Here is a 16,992-nt window from a genome sequence, read left to right as displayed (position 1 = left end):
TTTATAAATTAAAACAATGAAGGCCTTATTACACCACACGATTTTGTAGTTGTGGCACTCTACATAATGTTTATCATTAAAACAATCATCAGCACGGATTTCAAAAAATGTTGGAATACTCAACAAATTAACATTACATTTCAATGCCATTCCTTTTTATGAAGGTCACCTTCTGCACAGGTCTACATTTGACTGAAGAACGATAGTTTTCCACAGACTTAAAAAAAATACATGCACGTGTTTAAATTTGACTTAAAGCTTTCGTGACTGCAGGAATTCATATTCTTGGGCCTTTCGGTAAAGTCACATAGATAGGTTCAAAGAAAATAACTAAAATAACATAAAAATACGACACTATGAGACCTCCTTTACCAGTGGCAAATATAGTAATAGGTTTTTACCCTTTCAACTGGTACAAAAACTGACACCTTTATACAAGGGATCATGTTTGAAATAACCACAACACAAGCAGTCAAAATGCAAACAAAAAGAAACAACTCTAATAATGATAATGATATGCACTGTCCTTGAAGTTGATTGGTCCACACCCGAGACAGCTTTTCTTAGAGCCGAGTCCAACACCAATGGAGACTAGGCTCTGAGAAAAGCTGTCTCGGGTGTGGACCAATCAACTTCAAGGACAGTGCATATCATTATCAGAGTTGTTTCTTTTTGTTTGCATTTTGAATGCTTGTGTTGTGGTTATTGCAAACATGATCCCTTGTATAAAGGTGCCAGTTGTTGTACCAGTTGAAAGGGTAAAAACCTATTACAATAAAAATACGATGTTTCGATCGCAACACAATCAATCGTCATCAGGAGAAAAAAGAGCAGGAAAGCTGCTGAGGCAGGCTGTTTTAAAGGCTTGCCTGCCTCAGCAGCTTTCCACCTCTACTTGATGACGATTGCTTGTGTTACGATCGAAACGTCGTAGTTTTTTGTTTGTTATTTTTGTTATTTTCTTTGAACCTATCTGAGTGACTTTACCGAAAGACCCAAGTATATGAACGTGCTCTTTGGTTCTTTCGGTAAAGTCACATAGGTAGAAAAACTAAATTAAAAAAATATATATCACGACGTTTCGATCGCAACACAAGTGGTCGTCCTCAGGTGAAAAAAAACCCAGCAGTGCAACTGCTGAACCGTCGTGATAGATTTATTTTTTATTTTTCTACCTACGTGACTTTACCGAAAGAACCAAAGAGTATGGATTCCGGCAGTCACGAAAGCTTTAAATCAAAATATGAACGTGTTTGTTAGAGCTGATTTCAATGTTGGCACTGCACGGCTGAACGTCAATACAATAGTAACAGGCTATGTTCATGAAGTTATTCTGATTTACAAGCTGCTGGACCGTGCAGTTTACGCAACGAGTGTTTCAACATCGTGGCCATTTGTATAACTTCATGTGCGCAAGCTGTGGTTGTAATATTACGCGTCCTACTGGTGTAAAGTAAGCAGAACGCACCCACAAAGCCATAGCTAATGCGAACGGAGTGAAGTGGTCAAGGCCCATTTACCGCACGCTTTAAGGCACCGCTAGTAATTGAAGTTGCATTCCGTCTTGCGGCGTTGTGCGCGTGGTGCACACGGGCTAACCGTCATGGTGAGTCACAGTGGGATTGTTCAGCTTGGCCTTGTACCCTTCCTGACACAACACCCCTTGCTGCCAAGCCACCACTGGGAAACGAGACTGGGAGTGGCAGAGGATTCGGCCCTGTGGCCCGATTTGTAACGCAGGTTGCACGTTGCGTAAGTACGTACATCCTTCCCCTGGTCCTGGAAGCATTGTTAAACTTTGCGGTGTGTTTCTTCTTTGATTTTGTTTTGTTTCAAGTCAGGGAGTAATCATTTATTTTTAATCGTAAGTATTGAACGAGGTATACCTAGGTCAGCTATTTAAGGCAAAACCGAGGTGAAACTTTGAACACAGAGGCAAACGAAAGCGGGTTGGGGTGTTTTTGAAAAAACTGATAAGCAACATATCAATATTCCTAATGTTGGATATGTTTTATTTTATCGGTGCATATTACCTGCTACAAGGACATTGATGAAGAAGATTAAACAACTGCAAGAGGATGGAATAGATCACATGTAGAGCGTATAACGTATTCACTGCATCCCAAATGGTTATTTGGCAAAACATAAAGACCTCGACATGTTGATCCATTTTTTGAATTATGTTGAACTTCTTTCACACCATACGTAGCAAACCCTGCTAATCTTTGGTGCGGGGGAAGGACAACAAACTAAACACACGCGCAAAAAAAATCAGTTTTAAAGAAATGAATAGATGCTTCTGGGAAGTACAAATACATATCGATTTAAAGCTTTCGTGACTGCAGGGATTCATCTTCTTGGTTCTTTCGGTAAAGTCACGTAGAAGGGAAGTAATAAAATAATAAAAATAAAACATAATAAAACAATTCTCACGACGTTTCGGCCACAACGCAAGCAGCCATCCTCAGGCGAAGAATGAAACACCCCAAGCTTGGAGCGTATATTTAAGCTGGGTTAGAGGGGGGGGAGGTGGGAAGAAGAGCGCCTAAACAAAATAAACAAAATTGTTTAGGCGCTCTTCTTCCCACCTCCCCCCCCTCTAACCCAGCTTAAATATACGCTCCAAGCTTGGGGTGTTTCATTCTTCGCCTGAGGATGGCTGCTTGCGTTGTGGCCGAAACGTCGTGAGAATTGTTTTATTATGTTTTATTTTTATTATTTTATTACTTCCCTTCTACGTGACTTTACCGAAAGAACCAAGAAGATACAAATACATATTTGATGTTACGTGTCACACTGGTGGCATTTCATTGAATCACACTGATTCAATGAAATGGCACTGTCTGTTTGGGGTTGGATATAGAAGGGAGCAACTCCATTCCCAAAGTAACGTTAAGTAAGATACAAATAATGTTGTTGTTTTACACAACACCAAGGCTCTACATATGTTGGTGTCGAATGAATAACTCAACAGTATGTATCGAAATATGGACACTTTAGATTTGCACCGTATTTATATTATCAAAAGTATAAATGGGTACATCAGAGTCGATTGGAAGTTCATGTGTTGGTGGAGTAAAGTGTGTGTACTCCCAACTCTTCCAAGACACATGGCCAGCATGAAAGAGTAGGCCAAATACCCTTGAGAGAGCCACTTCAGGTCACGATGTAGCGAAGCAAGCTAGAGATGTCTCTATCTCGTGGCGGCCTCTCTTCGAGCGATGGAGTGAGCCAGTCAACGCAGGGCTGGCACCTTTAAAAATAAAACGTACAACTTAACATTTTAAGCGGCGTTTATTCACATGGACATGCTTATTGGAACACAACTTGTAAAAAACAAAACTTTCGTACAAAAACTGCAGGAGCGCAATAAAAATGTGTACATACGATAATATGCAAGTATGCTTCACCCTAGACACGCTATGCAACTATGCCGATGAAACCGTTCACTTTTACAAAACTAAAAACGTTGTAAAATATATGCATTTCATACCACTTGCAAAGCAGAGATAAAGCGTATGGATACATATTACGGTGTTGTGCTGGCATTAGAAGACATGGTGTCGGTGATGATGGCGATGATGCATTATGTAAATGCATTAACATATTATGAAATGCACTGCAAAAATGTAATGTATAAAACACTGCTAATGTTTATAGACAGCCATATCTTAATTTGATTCCAGGCTTTGCTTTTGGCTACAGAAGAAAGTAAACATGAAAGGGTAAATATAGGACTTGTAATGGTTTACTGAGCGAATGATCTAAACTTTATGAATGTTTGGTGTAATATAAGCTAAATATTCATAAAGATATCTGATGATGCTGGTTGTGACTATCAGCGAAACGTTGTACCCATTTGTTAAATGCTCTCCAACATACCGGTGTGCTTACGCAGTAATAAACAATGCAATGTTAACTTTTCATTGGTAACTTTATTAAATGGCAGTGTCGGGTGGAGGAGGGTCTACGACATACATTTATTTTTCGATATCGGACTCATAAACCAATTATGAATCAGTATTAGTCGCGAAAGCCTACGTGTTAGATATGAACACAGAATAAGTAAACAAATTCCATGTGTTAAGGGTATTAATAATGAAAAAGCCACGAAATTATGTTGAATATTTCCCCATGGCTATTTTCCATAGTTTTACACTGTGTTAGTTATCATTTTGTTATATAAAAAAAAGCCGACGTTATTTGGCCAAATCTGAAGGTATACATTAACTATTATTTAATCATACATTTTTTTATTTTTTCCATCATAACGTACATTTGACAAAATCCTGCCCTCAATGTAGCATCATACGGTGGCTAAACCATACCCACCCAGGCTCTAAGCCAGAGGTCGCAACCGGGTACCCGATACCCGGCTACCCGTTTGCGACCCTGGTGCGGCCGGGTACAGGTACGGGTAGGCCGTGAGTCACTGGTGAGTAACCGTTTGTCACTCATTTCCCAACGTCTTGTCTCTTCTCACAATTCAAGTTCCTAGAATCAACCCACCCGCGCCTGCAACATGGCTTCATCCCAGAGGTCGCAATCAGGTACCCGATACCCGTACCCTACCCGTACCCGGTCGAGTACGGGTAGGGTACGGATACGGCCGGGTACGGGTACTCGTTTGCGACCCTGGTGCGGCCGGGTACGGGTATGGAATCAAAACCCGTTTGCGACCTCTGCTCTAAACACGGCACAAGAGCTCTCTCTGGTGTCCGCATAACAGCACTGACTTCCTTAATATGTTCGCTTGCCAACTCGATTATGTTCAATAGGATATCTCTATTGTACAGAAGTTGCAAGAGGGCATTATGGTACCGTTTATTTAACTAATTTGGAAAGATAAAATGTTCGGTTAAAAGGTGATTTGAAGCCTTACTGAAATGCGTTATGCTTTTGTTTTGTCACACTCTTGACAAAATTGACCTTACTCTGTTAAAATCTTCATAAATAAACGATACACGGACTTTTAACTCTAAATATTGTACGTGTTTCCCACAGCAAAGATGTCCCTGAGTTTATTTAAATCTTCATCGTCGATTGTTTCGTAATCGTGTATGTCTTCGTCTTCGTCTTCCAAAATTGTAACTGCAATGACACGTGAACCAATTGTTAGACATGCAACACTCTCATCTGTGTCTTAAGTCGGGTCCACGCATAACCATCAGTTATGCAACCAGATCGCTCTCAAAATGACGCTAATTACTCTGCTGCAACGGCTTTGTCCACATGTCCACATCTGCGCGAAAAGTGTTGCAAAACACTTTTGTTATGTAGGCTATGCGTAGTCACAAACCGCACCTCTCCATAACAAAGGCTCAGTCTTTTGTTATGCAGTCTATTCTTAGTCTTAAGCCTCACCTTACCATATTAATAAAAAGTGTGCCGTACTTGGCCCTTCCCCTCTTCAACCATTATATATACGGAGTGGTAGCTCTTGTAATCTCTCATTTACTTGATACAGCTGTCGTGGCTGTGACGGTTCCACCTGAAGACGGAAGCTTGTGTTGCCTCCGAAACGTCGTGATTTTTATTTTATTTTACTTTTATTAATTTTAATTGATTACCTACGTGACTTTACCGAAAAAACCTAAGAATATGAATCCTTGCAGTCACGAAAGCTTCAAATCTAGAATTGTTGCAAAACAGGTGGTCTGCGCATAGCTAATGTGTCTGAACATGTCCCTTTAGAGCATTGCCCTGCCCCTTATCTGGTTAGCTCCACCACCCCATAACCCAAGTTAGAATTTTAACAACCAAACATGTTTAACGCGTAGGCTTTCTTCACCAATATTATCCATAAGAGGTTTTTTTGGGGGTTGATCGTGTAAATATAAATGTGTCGTTAAACCCGCCAACCACCCGACACAGCCAATTAGTCACTGTTTTTCACGCAAACAAAACAAGCCAATTCATTACTAGTACGGTACACTGGTGTATTGGAGAGTAAACCCACAATATTTACAATTCGAGTACAACGTTACGCCAGTAATTACAACTAGCATAATCAGGCAACAGCCAAGTCTGGCTGATGCTAGTTATAATTATTGGCTGTCGCCTGATAATGCTAGTTGTAATTACTGGCGAAACGTGGTATTTAAATTGTAAATCTTGTGGGTTTACTCTCCAACACACCGGTGTGCAGTACTAGCAACGAATTGGCACATTTTGTTTAGGTGACAAATCTTACTAATTGGCTGTGTTGGGTGGTGGCGGGTTTAACGACACATTTACATGCACGCGATCTAACCACCCCAACCTAAAAACAACTCTTATGAACCAATCATGTTTGTCCAGGTGATGAACTAAGTTACCACATCTTCTTGGTTCTTTCGGTAAATTCAGGTAGAAGGGAAATAATAAAATAATAAAAATAAAACATAATAAAATAATAAAAATAAAACATAATAAAATAATTTTCACGACGTTTTGGCCACAACGCAAGCATCCATCCTCAGGTGAAGACCAGGTCTGTCGGGGAGACAGCGTTGTGGCCGAAACGTCGTGAGAATTATTTTATTATGTTTTAGTTTTATTATTTATTATTTCCATTCTACGTGACTTTACCGAAAGAACCAAGAAGATGAATCCCTGCAGTCACGAAAGCTTTAAATCGAAATTTAAGTTACCACACATTGCTGAGCAGATTGCTTGCGAGTAGAGTTTAGTTTATTAGTCCAGGATGAATCTCATTTGCAAGAGTAACCGGGGGAATGAGTCTGCCAGTAGGGGGGCAATGATTGCTATGTATAGTCCAAACTACGACGTCAGAGACACCAGCCTATGACGTTAGAGGACCTTCATGGTCCACTGTGAAGCAGACGGCATGTACAATTATAATGGTTACTACACCCGCTGAATGCGCTGCTGATAGGCCTTGTCCCTGTTTTCCCCTATTATTATATTTTCGTACTGGCAAAGGAGGTCTAATGATGTAGATGCTTACCCCGAGCCCTCATTACTTTGATAGTGCATTGTCTTTGAGCTGTACGCCTATTGGCGTCCTCTGGTCGAACACCAATTGGGTCGAGGCTCAAAAGAAAGCCGTCCCTTGGTGTGGACCAATCAGTTTCAAGGACAATGCATATAATATTATCAGTGTGTTTTTTTTGCATTTTGACCGCAAGTATTGTGGTTAATGCAGACATGATTCCTTGTAAAAAGGTTTCAGTTTTGTTGCCAAAAAAAAGGGGAAAACCCCTATTCTTATAGGTTTCTCAACTGTTCGACAATGGCACCAGAGATGTACACATTAAACTGATTCCATTGCATGCAACCAAGGTGTGTAATGGTTCATTTAGTCTAGATTTGAAGTTTTATTCAGGTGTGGATGGGTCATAATGGGTCATTCAGGTGTGGATGCGCCCTTAGAAAGAAATAATTTTAGATTGAGAATTGTCTGGGTGGTTTTGTGTAATAAAGTAGCAGGATATTATTATTATCATTGCACATTGGAATGAGAACGTGTAACCAACGTTGAAAAGTGTTTTGGGCAAGCCAAGGGGAGCCTGTAAGATATTACCTGCCAATGATCTGTGGGTGGACTCTTGAAAATCTGTTTTCTGGCCGGTTGGTATTCCTGCTCCCACTTTCTTGGGAGTACTCTGCGCGTGCAATGAAGTTATGCAGCAAGATAAAATGACTTCAACACTGTACATACATACACGGATGATATAAAATATTTGCTCAGACACTTGCACGCGAACATGCCGTGTGGACGAGGGGATTCCTAACCTGGCATTTCTGTTTTGGTGGCTTCACGGACGGTTTCCTGCAGGGGATGGGCGGAGGCCGATCGATCATCCTGGTGCCTTCGTATGTCAGGAGGCTATTGTAGCTCTGGGAAGACAGCCTCTCCACGTTGACCACATCCTCAACGAGCACAGTTGCTGCGGTATCGGGCCCCCTGTACGAATGCATGCGGACGGCCATGGACACCCGATCGATTGGGATTTCGAAAGGACTGTGCATGGCATGATCTGGCCCGTTGGTTATACTTGCAACCAGGCAGCGGTCCATCACTTCATTCTCAAGCACCAGGGATCCCTGTATGGACACCAAGGGGTCACCAGGCATCCCATCTCCAGTGACAAGCTGCAAGGCAGAAAGATAAAATGTTAGGTGGGCATTTAATACTTGTAATCCTTTTAACACCAGTTTCAGTCTTAAATTATCTTAGTAATACAGTATATAAAATATCTGGAAATATGCAGGATGTCTATAAAGGTATAATCCATTTATGCAGAATTCGAAATAACAGAAAAGTTTGATAAAAACTTAAAATATACACACTCGGTAGTATGTGTCTCCTGTGGCTTTGGTAACATTGCACTGAGATTTGAGAGTACCAGGTGTTGACTAACATCTCAGGTATCGTTGTTTACAATGTTTATGTTACGTGCCGTTGAAAATTGCTCAGACCCTTTGGTTTACGATGTAAATATATGAGCACCATGTTTACATGTTCAAACTGCTGTGTTATTTAAATGATTTAATAATGGATGACACCTGTTTAGTGTTTCTGTATATAATGTACATAGCACATTTTGTACAATAAAAAAGGTTTGCAAAATCAGTAGAATATGCAATCAGTACTTAGCCCGGACCTGTGAACTTCACAGCAGCCAATTAACAAAAAGTGCCAATTTGTTACTCAACAAATATAATATAACCTTAATATTGACACATGTAACACAAATGACACCTGTGCACCACATTGCATTGGTTCTTTTTTACATTGTGGGTTTTTGCAGATTCGGAGAACAATTATTATTTTATGCAATTATTGTTCTTAACACAAAGGATCCCCCCCCCCACATACTGTAGGTCCTTTACACTTTGTTAGGGAAAGCGCTGTAAGCGAGCACCAAATAAGGGGCCGTCCATAAATGACGTCACGCGATTTTGGACGATTTTTGACCCCCCCCCCTCAGTCACACGGCGGCACAAAAAATCAGACCCCCCTCAACTATGACGTCACAAAGCTCTGCCCCCCACCCAAAATAAAACATGGTTCAAATCGCTTTAAACTATTGTCATTGTAGTGCGTATTTAATGTGGCGCTGCACTCTGATGTTGTAGGATAAAACATTTATAAAAAAAAGTCTATTAAATTAAGTAGAACGTGTTTTCTATATTTATTTAAAGTTGCGCATTTTGATGTGACATCACATTTCTCAACCCCCCTCCCCCCCTCGTCACACATCGTCACAAATGTCTGACCTCCCCCCCCCCCCAGGTGCGTGACGTCATTTATGGACGGCCCCTAAGGCCTTCAACGGCACATCAGAAGGTGGTGTGGTCAGTACCAAGCCCCAGCCGATTGTCTTCTCAGTGCTGATGTTTACACATCGCATTATGGAACTTAATTTTTTTTTTTATTGAACATCATGGAACTTATTTAAGCTTGAGACGAGCTGTTTGCCCCAGAAGCCCAGGACCAGTTGAAGCATTCGCTACTGATTGGTGGCCTTGAACGAGAATCGAAGTCAACATGTGTGTGACACTGAAATACATTCGCACACTTAATTCTGCGGTTACCTTAACCTCGCAGGGGAGGCCAGCCATCTGCACAATCTGGTTGATCGGCATGGGCTCTATTTTTTGCTGCACGATCTCCAAGAAGCCAGCATTGGAATAGTCAGCCAGATGTACGGTCGTGTTGTCCAGGAGACGCTCCACCTTTAAGACCTTGATCTCCCGGCCGCCGATTCGTTTTGTGATGCATTGTAGTGCTTCGAAACGATCTCCAATGTCGATGGACGCTATTTCCGAGTTGTCTGATTCCCAGGATTGTGTGGCCATGAACTGCATGTTTTTCATTGCCGCGTCCTCCATGTTCATTTCATATAGGCAGGAAAACTTCTGTGGCAGACAGCGAAAGTGCCCCTTGTATTCAGGAGGAATGAGAAAATGCTGCTTTTTCTGCGAGTGTGTTTTTACCTCTTGTCCCTTCACGTTGACTGTGTGCGTGGCCATGTACTTGCTGGTGACGCGGGCCGCATGCATCCTCAATTGTGTGCCAACTTCGCATGCGACGTAGCCTTGCCGGAAAGACAAGTTGCTACTGCAGCTCTCGCACACCTCCACTAGCAGTGGGAATTCTTCTGCCATTGCGTAAACGTCGCTCAGCGAGTAGAAAGGCATGTCCATCTTAAAGTCTCGTTGACACATGTCTGTTATATCTTTTATCTCCACGTCCAGGTTCGAGAGAAACTTGAACTTCCTACCTGTCTCTGAAAGATTCGAAGAAGAAAATGATTATATGCGCATGTACGTTTACAGTATTTGTAATAATACTCAGTGCATATCGTAATTTAAATACAATCTGGTATGTGATCATATGTGATGCTCTTTTGTAGCAATCATCATGAGCAGCATAATCGGGGCCGGATTAGTGCAGGGGCTTCTGGAGTTGCAGCTTGGGGCTTAAGATTGTTTAGGGCAATAACAAATGCATACTGCTTTATGATAGTTGAAATGCAATCCGATAACACGATGATAAATCCTATATCTAATTTGGTAATTATAATAAATGCATCACTGTCTTCTTGGTTCTTTCGGTAAAGTCACGTAGAAGGGAAATAATAAAATAATAAAAATAAAACATTATAAAATACAATTCTAATAAAATACAATTCTCACGACGTGAAGAACAGGTCTGTTGGAAAGACGCTGTCTTTCCAGACCTGTTCTTCACATGAGGACGGCTGCTTGCGTTGTGGCCGAAACGTCGTGAGAATTGTATTTTATTATGTTTTATTTTTATTATTTTCCTTCTATGTGACTTTATCGAAAGAACCAAGAAGATTAATCCCTGCAGTCACGAAAGCTTTAAATCGAAATTTAATTCATCACTGTTTATTACTCATAGTAATGTGCCAAAAATAAACTGTTCGAGGTTCCGCTGATAGTTACAACCATCAAGCAGTTGCCAGAAATGTGGAAAAGGTTTCCAGTCTAGGGCCTTCTTAAATCGGTCGAGCGAGGCCATCAGTGGCCCACAAGGGAGCAAGAAGTGGCAGGAAGTGATATGAAGAGGTTAATGGCTTTGTATAAATTCTATTTTAGCTTACAATAAACAATGTTAATATGTCAATACAAAGGCAGAAATATGATTAAACAACTTAGTCATAGTTACTCAACTATTTTAACTAAAATATTTTATTTTATTTTATAAGGTAGGGCCCATTGAGCTATACAGCTCTTTTTTTTAGATGGACCTGGCCACAAATGAGAGCTCAACAAAGTGGCTTATCACGTGGGAATTTATAGCAGCCAAATACTCTAAAACACATGTTGATTCTAAATGTGGAGGGAAAAACCAGAGGACCCGGAGAAGAGTCCACGTGACCACAGGGAGTGCATGCAAACTCCAAATATACAGGCGTCAGGGTTGGGATCGAAATAATACAATAATAAAAACAAAAATAATAAAATAATTTTCACGACGTTTCGGCCACAACGCAAGCAGCCATTATACGTGACTTTACCGAAAGAACCAAGAAGATGAATCCCTGCAGTCACGATAGCTTTAAATTGAGGTACACATATTTAAGTGGGTATATGTGTTAGTCAATAGTTAATTCCATGCAATTATTAGTAATGTTATAATAGCGCTGTGTTAGTTTAAATGTAAATACACTTTTAACGTGAATTGAAACTACTTTGAGCAGTGCATATCTGACCTGCTGGGGACTGAGGTACAGGCACATATGTGAAAATGTTGGATATGTGAACATCTATCGGTTACTGGAACAAAATTAAGTGCAAACTGCTCTAAACATATGCAAGATGACGGTGTAGAAATGAGTTACACCGTGCACAAATAATGCATTGAGTGTGGATGGTTAACTGATCAAGGCGGATATCTGACGGTAAAATATACGTTGCAATTCAATGGGCAAAGGCTCGACTATTCAGTTGTCTTGTTTGATAGTTAATGTCTTCAGAACAAACTTACCCTGCAAAACCCCCTTGACAGTGTAGACTGGGTTTAGCAAAATGATGTTTTCAAAGTCCATTGGAAGTCCTGGAATTGGGGGTTCCGTGCTATACGGATCATAACGGACAATGACCCTGCTCAGCTTCTGCTGAATCGCCTCTTGTAGGGTCATTTTCTTCATTTGACTGAAACTATTTGGGGAACCCATGTGGTGTGCAGACTGATGAATAAAACAACAAACACACACACACACACCGCTGCTCATCATGTGGGCATCTTATAAACAATAACAGTTCATGATTAGGAAGTAGACCATTAAATCCATTAAACCCTGAACTGCATGCCAATGTGCAACTATCTAATGTTCACTTAGAGCTTGCGAAGTTGCAACCAACTGATGTACGCTGCAGTCATTTCCATCTCGACGACTGAACATCACGTGATAGCTTAATCTGAACAGCAGAGGGCGATACAATCTAACAGGAAGTTCTACGAATAGGATTCACAACAGAATACGTGTCATGTTGGTTATTGACCAAGGGGTCTGCTATCAAAACAACGAGAGACTTTTTTTTTAATTCGGTAAAGAATAAACGCAACGCAATGTGAACACGAGACGGTGGCTCTTTCATACAGAGCCGCATGTAGCTCCCGGAGCCGCAGGATGCCGATCCCCCACCCCGGTTAAGAAAGACACTGGCATCTGATTGACGTGAACACATTCCTGCGGAGGGAGCTGGTAGGAACGTTGGGTTGCTCGGTCAATGGCCAGGGTCAACGGCGGCGTGGTGTATTCCGCAAATATGCCCGACTGTGAGGGCGGGCACAAGCCGGCGTGAGTAGGTTAAACGTTGAGTTTTATAAGGGCACCACGGGGTGACCAGCCCCTCCCCACCCAGCCCCACTTTTAGATGTTTTTTGTTCATGTTTTTGTTTTTTGTTTGTTGCGGTTGCACCCGATTCAAGAGCCGAATGGCTCACAGGGCTATACCTAATAAATAAACTTGAACTTGAACCCCACCGACCCAGCCCCACCCTCCCCACCCAGCCCCTCCCCACCAGGAGGTTCCTACCAGTATAAACAGCCCATAGGGCGGTCATTTGGCACAGAGTAACGTTGTCAGCCGATCAAAGGATCAAATATGATACCGATAGCAGAATTACATTCTAGCAGCATCTGCTAAAAAAGGAACTGTTGGAGACCTGCTGTGTCAGCGAGAGGCTGTCAACTCTAACCGCAGTGAAAAGTACGTTCCCAGAGTGAGAAATGGATATAGAGTGCTTGTAAAACCACATGCAACGTGCAAGCACATAGTTGTCAATCCACTGCTGGGGTTGAGGGTCTTTCAACAATGTTGGCAGCCATAAGGGATAGTTGACCGTACTTCACCGCTGCGGTCGGTGCGTGTCGGAGTAGGTAGTTGGCATGTAGAACAACAGCGGACTTCGCTAAGGCTGCCCGCTGCTGCCCACAGGGGCCGTCCATAAATGAGGTCACGCGATTTTGGACGATTTTTGACCCCCCCCCACCCATCGTCACACGGCGTCACAAAAAGTCAGACCCCCCCTCAAATATGATGTCACAAAGCTCTGCCCCCCCCCAGAAAAAATAAAACATGCTTCAAATCGCTTTAAACTATTGTCATTGTAGTGCGTATTTAATGTGCCGCTGCACTCTGATGTTGTAGGAGAAAACATTTGTGAAAAAGTCTATTTAATTAAGTAGAACGTGTTGTCTATATTTATTTAAAGTTGCGCGTTTTGATGCGACGTCACATTTCTCACCCCCCCCCCCCTCGTCACACATCGTCACAAATGTCTGACCCCCCCCCCCCCAGGTGCGTGACGTCATTTATTGACGGCCGCACAAACGCTGACTACACCTAGCTTATGCGTACAGTGGTTGTCCATCCAAGCACTATTCAGGCTCTGGCCTGCTTAGCTTACGAGCTCTAACTAGATCGAGCTCAATACAGGTGTTTTGGTCGTGTAACATGCAAATGTGTTTTTTCATCAAATACATCTTACCACCGTGTTGTACTAATTATGCCCACATGCATGTCATTTTCCTCCACAGCAGAGCAAAGTAAACAAAAAAACAAGTTCAATGGCACGATATCAGTGAAAATGAAAGCCGTTTGCTGGCTATTAGTCATGAGAGTAGAAAGACAGAAGTTGTATTAAGTGGCCAGGAATCTGTTTCCAGTGAATTTGAATATTGATACCATTGCCTTACACGTTGTGCATAGCTCTTAATTGTGTTTGGAAGACAATGCAAGAGGCAGGGTTTTTACTTACTCTGGTTTCATGATCATCAGGGGCACGCTCAAATGATCCTTTGGGAAGAAATGAAAATGCATTGTAAAATAGGAAAATACTTTAAAATATGTTTTGGCACACTTTTCCCTAATCTGTAAGTGATAATGTATAATTTTCAGTTTGATTGTTGTGATTCACACACTTGTGCTGCTGATCACATCTTATTTGGCCACTTTTTAATTCAGCTCCCGGAAGTATTTTCTGTTGTTTCTACACGGTGTTCGGGAAATAACGTACGAATTTTGTTTTTAGTTCTTCCTTCTTTTGTATGGTGGTTGATATAGATGCGGAGCGAAGACTACAATTTCTCATGCAGGCGGTCAAGCCAGACAACGAAGTGGATTCAGTTTCCAGTAAAAGGTCATACTATTCAGAAAACCTACACCGCACTTTTTGAAATATCTACTTACGACATGTAGACATTTGATAGTCTTATTAAATGTGTAACGAAGCTCTACACTCATACAACAGGCATTCATTAGTTTTACTATTTTTATTTTACGAGCTAAGGCCCACTGAGCTATCTAGATATTTTTCAGAAGCAACCTGGCCACGAATGATAGCTCAACGAAGTGGTTTATCATGTGGACATTTATAGCAGCCAAATACTCGAAACGCATGTTTCTAAATGTGGAGGAAAACAACCAGAGGACCCGGAGAAAAATCCACGCGACCACAGGGAGAGAAATATGCAAACTCCAAATTTTCAGGCGTCAGGGTCGGGATCGAACCCACGATCTCCTTTATACCAGGCGAGGTACTTAAAAGGAGGCAAACGGTTTTTAAAATAGAGATGTGGGTTCTAACCCATAATGGGTGTCTAATCGCTTATGCAGTGTTTTTTAATCTACAGTTTTGTCAAAGATGCAGGCTTGTCATTTTTGGGGATGTACCTAACTTTCCAGTGTAGTTTGGAGAATTTCCCCAATAAGCAAATGACCACAAAGCCGTGAATAATTGAATTACACTGTGTGTAATTGTGTGTAATTCAATTATTCAGTCGAGACTGCCGTGCCATATTTTTATGGGGGTGAGAAAATGTAGACCTCAGTCCTTTGTTTCAGCCCACCGCCCCCCAACACGCGCTTTCCAATTCTCATGCACTTAGGCGTCCATGCAAATGTAAGTGATGAAATGCACGTCACAATCATCTGTTTATTGGTTGACTGAGAAAATACAATCTGCGTCTAACCTTTCGGGCTCGTAATTTAACAAATCACTAAGAGTTGTAATGATTCACCACAGATGGTGATTTGATGAATTGTCAGGATTCACAGTTATGGTTAAATAAAACATATATTTGTTTTGCATTGTGGTGAATGTATTAGGCACTGTTGGGGTCGCATTGACCCATTCCATACAAAATATACAAATGAATTGATTCGTTCAGGAACAATTCTAAGCATTATTTCAGCTTAATAATCGATTTTAATCAATGGATTAATGCATCATTACACCTCCAACGCTATATAAGCATTTATATCAATACTCACGAAATCCAATAGTTAGTGATCGCCAGAGAGATTTTTTAAATGTATCTGTGGCTGTTGCTGATGGAATTTCATAATTGCAAACTGTTATTGAATTATTATGGAAGATAAATGCGATTCACTCCTAATGTTTGAAATTTAGATTTTGCCTTGTAAAGAAATATACAGTTTACATTTAGCACACGTTTGTTGTAGATATGGGGTGAAGCGGTGGCACAATCATTCATGAACTGAACTATGAACCTGACCACCTGAGTTCATTTCTGGCCGTGGCTGATAATCAACGACGAGTGGCATCTAAAGCACTCCTGGGCCCTCGTCACAGACACGTGCTGGCCGATGTGGCAAAGTACGATCAAACAAATATCATGCCTAACCGAGCACGGAGAGGCCTTTATCCTCCAGTGAATTTGCAAAGAACTGCACATTTACATTGCGGATGCATTTGCCTAATCGTAAGGAATGAGAGGGGCAGTCAGTACAAACAATGTTGTCCCCTCATTAATTGTCAGTCCCTGTTGTATAATTCCATGACGTAGGCACATTCAGGTCTAATTCTGCATTTCAAAACGATCAATGAACACATGTTGAGCAGTTGCGAGTTGTCTTTTTCCGTCGCATTGACTCACCGCTGTAGCTTGCAGGGATCTTCACCTCTGAGTTTGGGATGACTCTCATATTGCAGTCGCACAATGTGGCCAAAACTCTCAATAACGAGATGCCTGTGATCTTTATGATATCTCCTGTGGAGAGTGTACCAGCCGTTGCCGAAAAGTCATAAAGAGAGCCTGTGGATAGGAAGGAAATGACACGCGTATGCTTTTTGCAAATACCACAGCACCTACCATTTCCATTTGTGATGAAGATACATCACGAAACATCCTTACCCTCCTGCAGTATTCTGTTCTCCATGTCATTTGTTCATGTTCCAGTCAAAGTGATTTATTGCTGAGCATTGAACCAGTGTTGGCAATTCCACATTCCTATGGTGAGGAGGGAGTCTCGCCATTGGACAACCGCTGTTGGATTTCCCCCACAAAGTGGTACTTGCATTTACGACGCCAGAGAGATGATGGGCTCAGTCACCCCCGCCCCCACACTCCCCCCCCCAACCAAGATTTGAAATCACAACCTTCGTGTTGTTAGCCGTTCGCTGTCACGCCGAGTCACCTGTGCGAGTTTATGCTTCATTATAAGTATTGTTACAGTATTGTCAAACAAAAAGTGAGAGCGTTG

At 41.6% G+C, this 16,992-nt stretch overlaps 1 protein-coding gene across 2 annotated transcripts; it reads right to left on the bottom strand.

Annotated features, from left to right (window-relative positions):
• Positions 1-4,925: 4,925 nt before the first annotated feature.
• On the bottom strand, positions 4,926-16,498 carry LOC144931342 (protein THEMIS-like). Of its 2 annotated transcripts, none has more exons than XM_078855143.1 (7): positions 16,386-16,498; positions 14,246-14,283; positions 11,966-12,167; positions 9,544-10,238; positions 7,738-8,097; positions 7,526-7,607; positions 4,926-5,091 (listed from the first exon to the last, which is right to left on the bottom strand). In XM_078855143.1, the coding sequence occupies exons 1-7, from the start codon at positions 16,432-16,434 to the stop codon at positions 4,979-4,981; spliced, it is 1,539 nt and encodes a 512-aa protein (XP_078711269.1). In that variant the 5' UTR covers positions 16,435-16,498; the 3' UTR covers positions 4,926-4,978. The 2 variants fall into 2 exon arrangements, with proteins under 2 accessions (XP_078711269.1, XP_078711270.1); XM_078855144.1 differs by having other exon boundaries at positions 4,945-5,091; positions 7,530-7,607.
• Between the last annotated feature and the right edge of the window lie 494 nt (positions 16,499-16,992).

The sequence above is a fragment of the Lampetra fluviatilis genome, chromosome 4 (assembly GCF_964198595.1).
Source record: "Lampetra fluviatilis chromosome 4, kcLamFluv1.1, whole genome shotgun sequence".
Taxonomy (NCBI): domain Eukaryota; kingdom Metazoa; phylum Chordata; class Hyperoartia; order Petromyzontiformes; family Petromyzontidae; genus Lampetra; species Lampetra fluviatilis.
This window is presented reverse-complemented; position numbering and strand designations above follow the sequence as displayed.

Bases quoted from the DNA above. Each gene is read 5' to 3' on its own strand.
- LOC144931342 (XM_078855143.1), bottom strand. From the start codon at position 16,434: ATGAGAGTCATCCCAAACTCAGAGGTGAAGATCCCTGCAAGCTACAGC. The intron at 14,284-16,385 runs GTGAGTCAATGC...TTCTTCCCAAAG, and splicing joins GATCCCTGCAAGCTACAGCG to GATCATTTGAGCGTGCCCCT. The intron at 10,239-11,965 runs GTAAGTTTGTTC...CGAATCTTTCAG, and splicing joins TGTCAAGGGGGTTTTGCAGG to AGACAGGTAGGAAGTTCAAG.